Source organism: Peromyscus maniculatus, chromosome 1, assembly GCF_049852395.1.
Source record: "Peromyscus maniculatus bairdii isolate BWxNUB_F1_BW_parent chromosome 1, HU_Pman_BW_mat_3.1, whole genome shotgun sequence".
Classification (NCBI taxonomy): Eukaryota; Metazoa; Chordata; class Mammalia; order Rodentia; family Cricetidae; genus Peromyscus; species Peromyscus maniculatus.
Genome location: NC_134852.1, coordinates 113,492,894 through 113,507,441, shown reverse-complemented (window position 1 = coordinate 113,507,441; position 14,548 = coordinate 113,492,894). Strand labels below are relative to the sequence as shown.

At 40.9% G+C, this 14,548-nt stretch overlaps 1 protein-coding gene across 7 annotated transcripts in view; it reads right to left on the bottom strand.

The window, feature by feature from the left end:
* The window catches only part of Stim1 (stromal interaction molecule 1), a 180,167-nt gene that overhangs the window by 75,714 nt on the left and 89,905 nt on the right, over positions 1 to 14,548 (bottom strand). For all 7 annotated transcript variants that reach the window (XM_006993315.4, XM_015986841.3, XM_076548655.1 and 4 more), the window contains one exon: positions 2,183 to 2,313. In XM_006993315.4, the coding sequence (XP_006993377.1) occupies positions 2,183 to 2,313 (131 nt within the window). The remainder of the gene's footprint in view (positions 1 to 2,182; positions 2,314 to 14,548) is intronic.

Genomic DNA, 14,548 nt, shown 5'->3' with positions numbered 1-14,548 from the left:
CCTCCTCAGACTATCAGGATAACCTAACACCGCAGCAAGTCCTCTGCCCATAGACAGCTTTACTACCAGCTCAGGAGTTCCCATACTGCTAGCTTTAGTAAAACCCCTGCTTTACCAAGAGACCATCACTGCCAGGCATGGTGGTTCACTCTTGTAATTCTAGGACAGTGGAGGCAGGGGCAGGAGGATTGCTGTGACTTTAAGGTTAGCCTAAGCTACATAATAAGTGCCACGCATGCCCAAGCTTCAGAGTGAAATCATATCTCAACAAAACACAGCAAAGTGAGTTGGGGAATGTGGCTCAGTGTCAGAGCTTTTATCTAGCATTCACAAGGCCAAAACAGCTAGAATTTGAGATTTGGCAATGAGGTAGATCTTTCAGTTCACTTTAGTTATCTGAAAAACTTACCAATATGAGGCAAAATAAATTGGGCTTTTGTGGGGAGAGTATACTTGGGATTAAACCTAGGGCTTCACACATACTAAGCAAACTACCACTGAGATATATACCCCAAGCTCTTTTATTATTTTTCACTCACTAGGCTACCTAGACTGGCCCTAAACTCTGTAAGCCCCAGCAGGCCTTGAACTTGCAATCTTCCTGCCTCTGCTTCCCAAATATCTGGGATCACAGGCTTATGACATTAGAACTAGCTTAAATGAGGTTTTAATATTCCTTTAGACTTCTACTGAGGTTCTTGGGTAATTAGCAATATCTTTAGATGGACCCCAAAAATCTGAGGTTTTTGACAGCCAGTGCAACCAGAATTTTCCCACAGCACCATACCATCTGTTACCTAAGCCCTGCTCTATCTACCTAACTTTCTAGTTAGATCCTGAACCCAACTCTGTCTCACATATGTTTAAACCAAGTGAAGCCCAAACTAGTTTCCTGCTCTAGGACTTAGATGATGAGTGACCATGAAAATGCACAACAGCCGGGCAGTGGAGGTACACACCTTTAATTCCAGCACCCAGGAGGCAGAGCCAGACGGATCTCTGTGAGTTCGAGGCCAGCCTGGTCTACAGAGTGAGTTCCAGGACAGGCACCAAAACTACACAGAGAAACCCTGTCTCAGAAAAAAAGAAAGAAAAAGAAAAAGAAGATGTACAAAAGTAGGCCTCTCCAACCACAGAGGCCTGAGATGACAGTGAGAACAGGGGTAGCCCAGGCAAGGCAGAAGCTATGCTGAAAAAGAACATCTCACACCACTGTACAGAGAAAGTGGGGTGACAGCTTTTGTGTTATTTCAGAACAGTTTGTGCTGATGAGATTTTTGCTGTGGTAACATTCCTCTAGAGAGAACATTTTCTTCCTTCCCTCTTTGACAAAGCAATTCAAGAGAACACAAAAAAGGAGGAGCGTTGACAAAGATACCCAGAAATTTGCAGATTTTATATCTGCAAAGAGATTATATCGCTTTTTTTTTTTTTTTTTTCCTTTTTTGAGCCAGGGTTTCACTCTTTAGACCAGGTTGGTCTCCCGGTTCTTCTGCCGCCCAAGTGCTGGTATATCACTTTTTTTAAAAAAAGATTTATTTATTTAATGTGTATGAATGTTTTGCTGCATTTGCCTGTTGCGGTCAGGAAGGTGTTGGATCCCTTGGAGCTGGAGTTAGAGACAGTTGTAAGCCCCCATGTGGGTGATTGGAACCAAACTCTGGTCCTCTGTAAGAGCCACAAGTGCTCTTAACCTCTGGGCTGTCTCTCCGGCCCCTACCATATCTCTCTCTTTTAAAAGAGATTTCTTTTTCTAGTTCTTATTAACTGGCTCCCATAGACTGCATCTTGAAAGTTAGACTGACCATGCTAAGATTTGCTTCTTCCTCTCAAATAAGAGTATAAAACCCCAGAAGGTGGGATCTGACTATTTTGCTTTCTCTTTTTACATGCCAAAAGAAGACTGAATACAGATTAATATTCCCTTTCCACATCGATCACATTAAAGATCCAGGGAAACTATAGAGGCTATCCCCTCCCCTCCCAAATAGTTAAGTCAGTGTTAAGCTATTCACCAATCAGCAAACAGAGAGCTGTTCTGCCCGGTGTCATCTTGCCTGATGGGAATAAGTTCCTAGGAGGCAATAAGGGGAGACTAGCTTCCCATATGGATTATTCTAGGCAGCTCTCAGGGATCATTTCACACATAGAGAGAAGAGCCCTAAAAGGTAAGAAAGATTACCTCATCACTTTCTTCCACATCCACATCACCATTGGCATCATCATCCATCAGCTTATGGATGTTGCGGACAGCCTCAAAGCTGAGCTTCTCATCCTCACTGTGGCACAGGGGCTTGTCAATCCGGCAAAACTCTGTATGGAGAAAGCAAAGGACAACATTACTCAGAGCTGCCACTCAGCTTCCGCCATCTTCTTACGTCAGCAATCTTAGCTTCCAGCCTCTGATTCCTCATACAAGCATTTTAATCAACTATATATACAATGGTGGAAGTGTATCATCTAACCTTCACCCATTTCTTGGAAAATGCTTGCCCATACAGAAAAAATGCTTAATCATTCTCATAGCTCTCCAGCAGACAAGTCTAGCATAGGACTAGGTCTACTCTAGGACATAGACAAGAACACAAAGAGCTCACAAATGAGAGAGGAAAATCAAAGGGACAACATATACATGAAAAAACCTTGGACTCACTAATAATCAAGAAAATACATTATTTTAAACATAATTTAATCAGTCAAATAAACAAATATAAATTAACATAATTTTCTAGTAGTAGAACAATAGTTCCAACATCTGAATAAACGGTATAGTTTTTCTTTTTATTTACTTTGTCACTAGAAATACATATAATACCAACCACAGGCTCCCCAGGGAAACCTCTGATATCAGGTAGGTGGCCTTTATTGTCCTTCCTGTCCTCCATTCCAGTCTCCAGATTTACTCTTAGTCCTGCTGCAGCCTACCCATAGGAGCCCCTCCTCCCATCCTCTAGGGACTCAGTCTCTCACCTTGTCACTAGAGGTACATATAATGCTTACATAAGTATTATACATCTCGAGTAGACTTTTAAAAATAATGGAAATAGTTTACCAAGCTCTAATGACAAAAGGTCTCGAGACTGGTCATCACTGGTTTCCTGAGGTCAGCCAGCATCTTTCCCAAAGGCCTACGGCAAATGAAAGAAGTTTGTATTTCTAACAGCAGGCTCTGATATGTAACCTGATGAGACAGACAGGTGACCTTTGCCGCTGGCATCATCTGGCATAGAGGATTAAAGGGATGAGGCTAAGAGAGGACAAAAGTTTGATGTCCCACATAGCGTTAGAATTGTATCCAGAAAAATCATGTCAGCCAAAATTTACAAATAACTCCTTCATCTGAGCATTTCCTAAGCTGCCGCCTTGTCCTTCCAGAGACCTTTTCTACATCTTCCACATAGGCAAAGTTTCCCACAGGCATTTGAATACCTTAAGAGATTCACCCATTCAGCAATATCTTTTTACTGCAATGAAAGCACCCTGAACTTAGAGTCAAAAACACATACACCAAAATTCTATCTTTAATCAATTATAAGCTGTATGACATTGGATAACTGATGGAACTCCTTCAAGCCTCCATTTCATATCTGCAAAATGAAGTAGTAATCTGCTACATGCATTTTTGGGAGAATTACATTAAACTGTAGGTATTAAAATACCTCTCAGGCTGGGCACGGTGGTGCCAAGGCAGAATACCAGAACTTGGGAGGTAGGACCAGGAGGACTGGGAATCTTGACCACATAGGGAAACCAAAGCCAGATTGGATAACATGAGTTCCTGTCTTTATGTTAAAAACTTTTTATTTAAAAATAAGTAATTGCCGGGCAGTGGTGGCGCACGCCTTTAATCCCAGCACTTGGGAGGCAGAGGCAGGTGGATCACTGTGAGTTCGAAGCCAGCCTGGGCTACAGAGTGAGATCCAGGACAGGCTCCAAAGCTACACAGAGAAACCCTGTCTCGAAAAACCAAAAAATAAAATAAAATAAGTAATAAACCTGATATTCAATTCCTAGTATTCTTTCCTTCTTCCATTTCAGCAAGTGGATTATTTCCATCTTCACATAACTTATTTCTCCTGACAGAATAAGAAGACTCAAACAAAGAAGAATCAGTTTGATCTGAATGTGACTAACCAGTCCTATCACATAAGTAATAGCTTCTTAAATTGTCAGTCACATAACTTAATGTGGGAGTTAGAAAGCAAAAGGTGGTAACAGTAAAAGGTTTTGAACATGCAATGACCAAAAATTAACTGAAAATAAAATGCACAATGAATATGAGGTGTTATCATATTGTATTGTGCAACTTCACTGCAGCCTTGGTTCTGAACACACAACATGCTGACTTTACAGAGTACAGGCCATCACATCCACCACACAACATCAAGGAACACTTGCCTGAAAATACCTTAGCTCAGATTTGAGACTTTGGGAAGAGTGAAGCGGGAGTGAGACAAGGTCTTACTATGTAGCTTGGCTGACTTGGAACTCATTATGCAGACCAGGCTGGCCTCAAACTCAAAGACATCCACCTACCTCTGCCTCCAGAGTGCTGGAATTACAGTTGTGAGCCTTTTTTTTTTTTTTTTAGACAGGGTGGGCTAGGTAGCTAGCCAGTCCCAGGCATCCTACTGTTTCTGCCTCCCCCAAGCTGGAATCACAGATGGGAAGTACAATGTCTGGCTTTGTAAAAGGTATGCATCGCCAAGCTCAGTTTGTGTGGTTGCTGGGGATAGCACCCAGAATTTTATGAATGCTAACCCAGCTCTCCACCAATGAAGCCCCAGCCCAGGCTCTTAATCTTTTCTTTTCTTTCTTGCTTTCTTGTTATTTTATTTTATGAGTATAGATGTTTTGCCTGAATATCTGTGCCCAGTGTGTATACTTGGTACCCACAGATGCCAGAAGTGAGTGTTCACTCACCTGGAACTGAAGTTATAGATGGTCTGAGCCATCATGTAGGTGATGGGAATTGAACCCAGGTTACATATACCTAGGGTTATATAAAATATCTCAAGCATAAAGAGGTCACAAGTGGAAAAGATTTAAGAAGCCCTGTTGGAAGTGAGTAGACAACTCTAACAATGACCTGAAATCTTACCACATTTATTTGCATCTATTAGTAACATTTACCACACTGTGCTGCAACTGTCTGTTCAACATGTTCCACAAATTACATTTGGCATGTCCCCAGCAGCAACCCAAAATCTAGATTCTTGTTAAGATGCTCAGTAAAATTAAATTAAGTTAAAGAATACCTTAATATTAACTCTAAGGGGAACAAAAGAAAATAACTAGAAGCAAAAGAACAAGGCCCAAGTTCTTGAACTTTTGGTCTCAGGAACTCTGTATACAGTTAAACTTTTTAATCCAAAAGAACTATTTGATATTTGCCACATTAGAAATTTTAACAAAGGGCCAGCAAGATAGTTCAGCAGGTAAAACTGCCTGCTTGTAATCCCAATGACCTGAGTTCAATTCCCAGATCCCACAGTGGACAGAGAAAACTAACTTCTAAAAGTTTCACCCTCTCATCTCTACATGAGCCATGGCATGTACAAGCCTAGACATATGCTTGCATGTGCACATACATACCATATACACACTGATAATAATAACTAATATATTTTTCTTTTCTTTTTTTTAAGAAGTCAGGTATGGTGGCAATTCTAACACTTGGGAGATGGAGGCAGAAAGATTAGGAGTTCAAAATCTATCTCAGCTATACAGTGAGCTCAAAGCCAGCTTGGACTACATGAAACTGTGACTCAAATCCAAAAGAAGAAAAGAAATAAGTAAACAAGTAAATGGAAAAAAAGAAAATTAAAACAAATATTTATATTTAGCTATTAATTAGAGAATAATAAGTATCTAACAAATTAAGGAAAATAGCATGCTTTATGAAAGCTAATTATGTTTTCTGGGCTGGAGAATGCAGCTCAGTTGGTAGAGTTCACAGAGCCTGTAATCTCAGCACAGGGAGGAAGAAGTAGGAAGATCAGAAGTTCAAGGTCATCTTTAGCTACATATTGAATTTGAGGCCATACTGGATACATGAGACTATCTTAAATGTTTTATGAAAACAAATTCATGAGAAGAGGAGGATCATTTCATATTTTTAAGAATTTTTTTAACATTTAACTTAACAGAACACAACTCTAATTTGTTATCGACTTTCACATTTCTGCTGGTGTAATGTAGTTTTCACTGAGGATCAAAACACAGACATGTAGCTGGAAAAGGGTGGAGTTATTTTAATAGCTTTTCCAGATAAAAACTATGGCTCTTCTTTGATTTTACACCCAAACTTGACACATGGTCAGTTTAAAGACTAGTTGTAATATGAAATCAGAAACTACATGGATGAACATATTGTACTCTGTAACATTCATATTCTTTGATCTATCTTGTACTTTGAATGAATCTTTCATACATGCATGTTTTTATAATATGCTACACAGCTCATTTGGAAACTCTTGGTTCTAAGTTATGCAAAACACCCAATGTTGACATATTCTATTCAGACAAAATCAAAATAATCAAAATCATTAATGTTACCACCAACTTCATCTGAAAGCTTTTAGTCCAGGAAGCTATCAAACTCACAGTAACTAATACAAAGTTTATGAAAGTTAATTTTCACTTAAACACTGGGATATTACCATTGGCAGCAAATATCATCAGTTGTTTTTCTTCAAGTAAAACATTCCTTTCATTCACTTTCAAGAAAATGTCAAATTGGGTACTAATGCTCAGGTGTACAATCACAGAACTTCGGCAGGAGGCTTACCTCTAGTTTCAGGTCAGTCTGAAATATAGGATAAGACCTTGTCTTAAAGAGCTGGAGAGAGCTGGAGAGATGATGGTTCAGCAGTTAAGAGCACTGGCTGTTCTTTCAGAGAACTGGGGTTTGATTCCCAGCACCTACATGGAGGCTAACAACTATCTGTAGTCCAGTTTCCAGAGGATGTGATGCCCTTTTCTGGTGCTCTCCCATGAGATAACCAACAACAACCTTCCTCATGAAGCAGAGCTTCGTGTGTATTTCCTATTTCATGACACAGAACACTAAGCAGCATGTACTGAAGGGACACAATTTAATAGAAAGAATGATTTTTCACTTATCATACTGGAATACACACACACACACACACACACACACACACACACACACACACAGTCTTCATTGCTATTTTCAGGCATACATCTCTTAAAATCCTGGTACTCTTCAAAGGATAAAAGTATCTTTTGTATGCTAATGGCATACACTAATACAATCTCTAAGCAGCTTCAGGATGGGACCTAGTCCTAAGAAAGGCCAAGGCAAGGTTAAAAGGCTTTTAGTCTCACTCCTCAACCTTCAGGGAGGAACTCAGAGTTTGATACCTGGGGCTCACACGACAGAATGAGAGAACTGACTCCTATAAGACATAAGCAGTCTCTCACTATTATTATTATGGCTGAGGAAATTCCAAAGTTCCTTCCCAAATGTCCAAATCTCTTTCTCTCCCCCAGGCAGAATTAGTCATTTACTGCTCACTGTTCCATGCTTCCAAGCACTTTGTACATAGTTCTAGTATATGAATTTTCATGTTCTGCATTGTTCACATGCCACATCCAGAAAAGGGCAAGAACCAAGTTTAACTCACTTTATTCCCGAGAGTCCAGTCTGTCATCACTGCTAACATTCTCCATGTCAAGCATGAGATCAGCAAATGCTAGCTGAATGAATGGATAAACCCTTGCTCTCAGAAAGAGACCACAAGTCTAAGACTGACAGAGCTAGCCCTGGGAAGACTCTCAGATTTGGCCAAGTACCAGAAGTTTCAGAGGGAAACTAAAGTGGAGATTGGGTAGGGTAGAGTAGATGAAAGGACTGAATAGAAATGTGGAGACTAAGGATGGGAACAGATTTAGTGGTGAGAAGATGAGAAACACTATGCAAACCCCAACGAAACACATAGCAAGTTTAGCCACCAAGGAGAAAGATCAGGTCACTGGGGTGAACACAACCCAGCCAATGTCAGAGATGTCCTTGCACTTGTTAGAACACTATGTCCTCATGTCCAAGAAGAGACTCAGTTCTTCTCAGCAGGAGGCAGGAATTCAGAAGAGCTTTAGAGATTTTCTTCCCAACAAAACTGGCACTGGCTTCAGTTTTCCAAGCAGCATTGACAGTAATGACCTCAAATTCAAAACTCTGACTTCTGACCAAGCTTACTTCTCTCTGAGGGGTCATTCATCAAAAACAGAATGGTGGCACACGTCTGTAATCCCAGCACCCAGAATACAGAAGTAGGGGGAGCACCACAACTTCCAGGATGGCCAAGACTTCAGAACGGTACGCTGTTGTGAGCCACCTGACACAGATGCTGAGAACAAGCATGGTTCCTCTGCAAGAAGAGCATGGGTTCATTCATAACCTCTGAACCATCTCCCCAGCCCTGCTTCTCATTATTAAGATAAACTCCAAAATTCTTATTGTTTGGGGTTTTTTGTTGGTTTTTGTTCTATGTTTTGTTTCATTTTCTGGTGCTGGAGAATTAACCCAGGGTTAATTCTAACTGCATGCTAAGCAAAAGCTCTATGACAGAGCTACATCCCCAGTCCTGTGTCTGGATTCTTTCACATAGCATGCTTAAAATTAAATCATACTTCTACACCAATAAGTAGCTTGTTCTAATTGTCAAGTGGCATTCTACTAAACGGATATACTACAATTTGCTTATCCACTCACAAGTTGTATTTTGTTTTGTTTTGTTTTTTTCTGATACAAAACTACTATGAACACTTGTATATGTGTATTTAAATGAAAATATACTTTCATTTCCCTTGAGAAAGTATCTAAAAGTGGAAGTGCTGGGTTATATGAAAGAAGTATGTTTGACTTTTTAAGAAACTTTCAAATTGTTTTCTAAAGTAGCTGCATCAGGAGGGTATGATGGCACAAGCCTTTAATCTCAGCACTTGGAAGGAAGAGGCAGGTAGAACTCTGTTAGTTCAAGGCCAGCCTGGTCTACATAGTGAAATCAGAGCCATATAGTGAGACCCTGTCTCAAATACATGGTAATACTCAAAGTTGAGAACTATGTAGAATTCTTCATCTGTGAAACTCTTCATTCTTCCTTAATTTGCAAACAGTAGAATTCTTCATCTGTGAAAGATTCTTCATTCTTCCTTAATTTGCAAACCCTAACTCGAACTGCCTTTCTCTGGTTAAATACTTTTTTCTTCAAAAATCTTCCCTGTCACACCCTCCCTTCCAAACTGCATTAGGTCCACATACTATATTCTCAAAAGTAACATATGTGCTGGGCAACGGTGGCACACACCTTTAATCCCAGCACTTGGAAGGCAGAGCGAGTTCCAGGCTGTTACACAGAGAAACCCTGTCTCAGAAAGAAAAAAAAAATTTACACACATACACACACACACACACACGCACACACACACACGTATATATATATACTTTTCATTTACTTTTTCCAATTGTAATTACTTGCCTTCTCCACTAAATACTGGGGTTCCATGGTGGCAAGAATATTGGATGTCTTATTCTTGGCTGATTCCTGGCTTCAAACCAATAATTAGCACTTAGTGAAGCCCATAGTACCAAGGTAGGGCTTAAATAAACATTTGTCAAATGGACAAATGAATTCTTGTAAGAAATTGTTGGGTGAAGAAATTCAAACAGAGATGAAAATACGGTGCTTGCTCACAAAAATACTAAAGGAAGAGAGGTTGAGGAGATGGCTCAGCAAAGTTCTTGCTGCACAAGCATGAAGATCTGAGTTCAGACCCCAGCATCTACTTAAAAAGCTGGCTATGGTAGCGTGTGCCTATGACCCCGAAGCTCAGGAGTCAGGTGGATCCTGGGGGTTTACTGGCCAGCTGGTCTAACCAAAAATGGTTCAGCTCAGTTCCAACGTTTCAGGTTCAGTGAAAGACCCTATCTAAGAAAATAAATAAATAAATAAATAAATAAATAAATAAATAAATAAATAAATAAACAAACAAATAAATAAAGTAAGTCAGAGAAGTAACTGAAGAAGATATCTGATGTCAACCTCTGCCTTCCTCACAAACCTGCATGGGAAAGCTCCCTCCCTCCCTCCCTCCCTCCCTCTCTCCCTCTCTCTTTTTCCCTCTCTCCCTCTCCCTCTCTTAAGAATGAGCACAGAATATTAATTACAAAGATACAGATATGTTAAGGTAGGAAAGACTAGAGCAGCAGAAGATAGCACAACTTGAAGTACAGATCAAAGACAGTGGGGACAGAAGGGAGGGTAACACAAGTGGTAAAAGCCCATGAGAACTCAGCACAGGGTTTTGTATACCTGGTATATTAAAAGGCCAGAAAGTTATCTAGGTGCAGTTGTGGTGATATTGTGTTCCCCAAAATATTGTGCACCCTAATAAACTTATCTGGGGTCAGAGAACAGAACAGCCACTAGATATAGAGGCCAGAAAACGGTGGCACACACGCCTTTAATCCTATCACTTGGGAGGCAGAGGTCCATCCGGATCTCTGTGAGCTCAAAGCCACACTGGGAACAGCCAGGCATGGTGACTCGCGCCTTTAATCCCAGGAAGTGATGGCAGAAAGCAGAAAGGTATATGAGGAAAGGCATGAGGACCAGGAACTAGAGCTGGTTAAGTTTTTAGGCTTTTGAGCAACAAACAGTTCAGCTGAGATTCATTCTGGATGAAGACTCAGAGGCTTCCAGTCTAAGGAAACAGGACCAGCCGAGGAACTGGCAATGTGAGGTGGCTGTGGCTTATTCTGCTTCTCTGATCTTCCAGCATTCACCCCAATAACTGGCACTGGGTTTGTTTTTATTAATAAGACCCTTTAAGATTCATGCTACATGCAGTGGTACACTTATAATCTGAGCACTTGGGAGGCAGAGCCAAGAGGATCACCACAAGTTAGGCAGCCTGGTCTACACAGCAAGTTCCAGGCTAGCCAAAAATACACAACAAAACCCCATCTCAAAATAGCAGCACTGCCAGGCAATATATGCTTACCAGCACAATAGGGGCTCGACTGTGGTGGGCATTACCAACTTCCCTCTGGTTGGATTTAAGGGTAGGGTTGGGGTGTTGAGTAGACAACCTATGCCTAGTACTGCAAGCCCAGCTAACAACCCAGGTCTAGGGAGGTCATAGGCTCAAGCTGGAAACACTGATGTTTAACTAAATTGACAAAGCAGCAAACTGCCTTCTAAATATCTATGCTCATACCTATAGACAATAGCTGTTTCCAGCCTAAATCAGAGAAGTTTTTCCTTATAATGAATAGCAGTAAATGCAGAAAATCATGGCTGCCCAAGATACAAAGAATAAGCAGTAGTGGTTGCAGGCCCAGCCCTAAATGAAACTGTGGTAGTTTCAATGTAATTAGCCCCAATAAACTCATAGGGCATGTCACTATTAGGATGTGTGGCTTTGTTAGAGTAGGTATGGCCCTGTTGGAGGAAGTGGGTCACTGTAGAGGTGGGCTTTGAGGTTTCATATGCTCAAGCTACACTGGTGTAGACACAGTTCACTTCCTGTTGTCTGGAGATCAAGATGTAGAACTCATAGCTCTTTCTTCAGTATCATGTCTAACTTCACACTGCCATGCTTTCCTGCCACGATGATAATGGACTAAACCTCTGAAACTGTAAGCTAACCCCAATTAAATGTTTTCCCTTATATGAGCTGTTAATGGTCATGGTGTTTCTTCACAGCAATAGAAACCCTAACTAGGACAAAGACATTTATACCATCCTCTCTAAGGTTCAGAGAACATTGTGAAAGAGGGTCCAGAAAGTTTGGAAAGGCCAAAAGATAGTGTGAAGGGCTGAAAATGCTATTCTCTAGACTTGGTACAACTCTTGTAGTCATTAACTCATTAACAATTAAATCATTAACAATTAAATCATTGCAGTAACCTGCACTGGGCCCACACAACACCCAATAAGTCAAGGAAAGGCGAGGGGCTCATGAGACACTACCCTTTACCTCTGAACTATAGGTTACTGATAGATTCTGAGAAAGGGAACCACTGTCTTCAGTTGTATACCCACTGCTGAGAGTACCAGGCTCCAACAAATAGCTCCAGGTTTACAGCTACAAAGATGGCCCTGGTTAATCTTGGTGAGTCATAAAACTAAAAAAATAGATAAGTGAAAGAGAGATTTGTGAGGAGGAAATGGGGGGGCCCCCCACAGGGGTTGTAGAGGATGGAGGTGAAAGTGGCCAGTATGCAGTATGTCAACCAAAACAGAGAACCACCATCATTATGCTTCCTAATCACCAGACTCTTTCTAGACCATAAAAGGAAGCCCCACACAATAACTAGGACCCTTGCATACTTTCTCACCCAGTTGACTTACTGCTTGTTTGCAGGATATTCTGGTCTGTATACCATTTGCCTTTGAATACCATTTCCTCTGGCTACTTTGCAATCTGCGTATGCCTGTAGTACAGTGCTTTGAAAAAAAAAAAAAAACACCAAAAACCTGGAAGACCTAATCCAAACACTGACCATAAATTTACTCTCTGAAAAAACTGGCCAAAAGTTCCTTTCTTACTAGGTTTTAGAAACACGTTGACAAGTCACTAGAGAAGAACACTTAGTCTCTGGTACTGTATAAGAAAGAGGAAAGAGGAACAATAGCCAAGGAAGCCCCCTCTATGAAAGGACAGGAAATCGAATCGTGGGCTGGAAGAGAAATCGTCACCATTTCTCCTCAAGGAGGCGTTCACTTACTCAGCTACTCCTTAGCCTCTATATTTACATTCTTCCTCTCCTTGGTATTTTCTTCAAACTTTGCTCTCACAAAAAGCCTTCTTCAGTCAGGTGGTAGTGATGTGCCTTTAATCCCAGCACTCAGAGGCAGAGGCAGGTGAGTATGAGGCCAGCCTGGTCTATAGAGCAAGTTCCAGGACAGCCAGGGCTACACAGAGAAACCCTGTCTCAGGAGAAACAAACAAACAAACAAACAAAAAACCCCGAAGTCTTCTTCAGAAAGAAAATGGTTAATCCCTACAGGTGGTCCCTACCAAGCAGGCCATGACCTCAGTGACATGGGCTCCTGGTGCATTCTAATTGCCTTTGCCTATTCCTCAGTCTCTCACAAGACTGTAACTATTGCTAGGCAGCACATTTTCCTGGCTTTTTGTCTCTGTACTCTTCCTGACTGAATTAAAAGTATCTGCCCCCAGTTCAGTGCTCATACATATCTGTTTCAGCATTTCACTTAACACTTTCCTGTAATACATTCTGAATCACAGAAGGGGTAAATGTGCTCCTTTGAATTCTAACTTTCAAATACATTGATTACTACTCCTAAGTATTAATTTTTCTCTCTTCTTCACCCACCCTCTTATTTGTTTTGTTTATTTGTCTGTTTGCTTGAGACAGGGTCTTAGGTAGCCCAGGCTAGCCTTAAACTCACTATGCATCCAATATAACACAATATGTATCTCACAGCAATCCTCTCTCAACCTCCTAAGTATTGGGATTACAAGTATCAGCTACTATTAGGCAGGATTAATTTTATCTGAAAAATCGCGAACTCCTTTGAAAAGCAGTAAACCTACACCCTTGTTGTTCATTTATCAGTTCTCTGTGTTCTGCTTTACAAGGGCAACCTTTGATTTTTCTAGTGTTCCCCTGTATCTAGCCAAGTACTAGGCAACACAATTCCTAATGTAGGAACAACCTAAAACTGTATACATTCTTTGAAGATTTGCTTTTCCCAGCTTTGGGGTACCACATGCTAGAGGTCTTTATATGCTAAAGCTGTCTATGCCAAGAAACAAGCCAGCCCCAGAGGAATTAAATCAACACACTTGTTCAAAAACCACCCCAAGTTCCCTGACTTGGAGGTTGACCCAACATTCTTGTGCCCTAGCCAGCACTCATCAGAGACTGGGATAGCCAAAAACATAATTAAAGACAACTCAAGACAGATGTCTACTGGGAAAAGTTTTAACAAAGTGTTAGGGACCTAAGGACCAGCCCAGATAGGGAATTTGCACAGTGCCCACAAAATATGTTTAACCCATCAGTGGACCAGCTAAGATTATATACCCCTTCCAGGTTCAGAAATGAGGCTGGTTCCAACAACTATCAAGTCCCAGTCACAACAGCACCAAAAGCACAATGACATTAATACTGAAGAATCAAGCACACCACAGCATGGGGTAAAAACAATGCAGATTCTAATTTCCATAGCAACAAGATGGCCTCAAATCTCCGAGATGTGCTGCTCACTAGCTCACCAGAGACTATAGTCTACACTAAATTCCACAAGAGACAAGAACTAGGGAGAAATTCACATTGTTTTTCTATCCCACACAAACTTCTATTCAAACAATAAGAGGTAAAGGGACCCTCATCTTCTCCTAGGAGAAGACAGCCAAGAATGTCTGTTGAAAAGCTTTGCATTCAAGATGATAATTCTAAAGAAGCAGTTGCAGCTTAAGAGTAACTTTTCCATGGCTTTTCTCAGTATACTGCAGAATGCCTCCCGAGTGAAAGCCATCCAGAATGAAG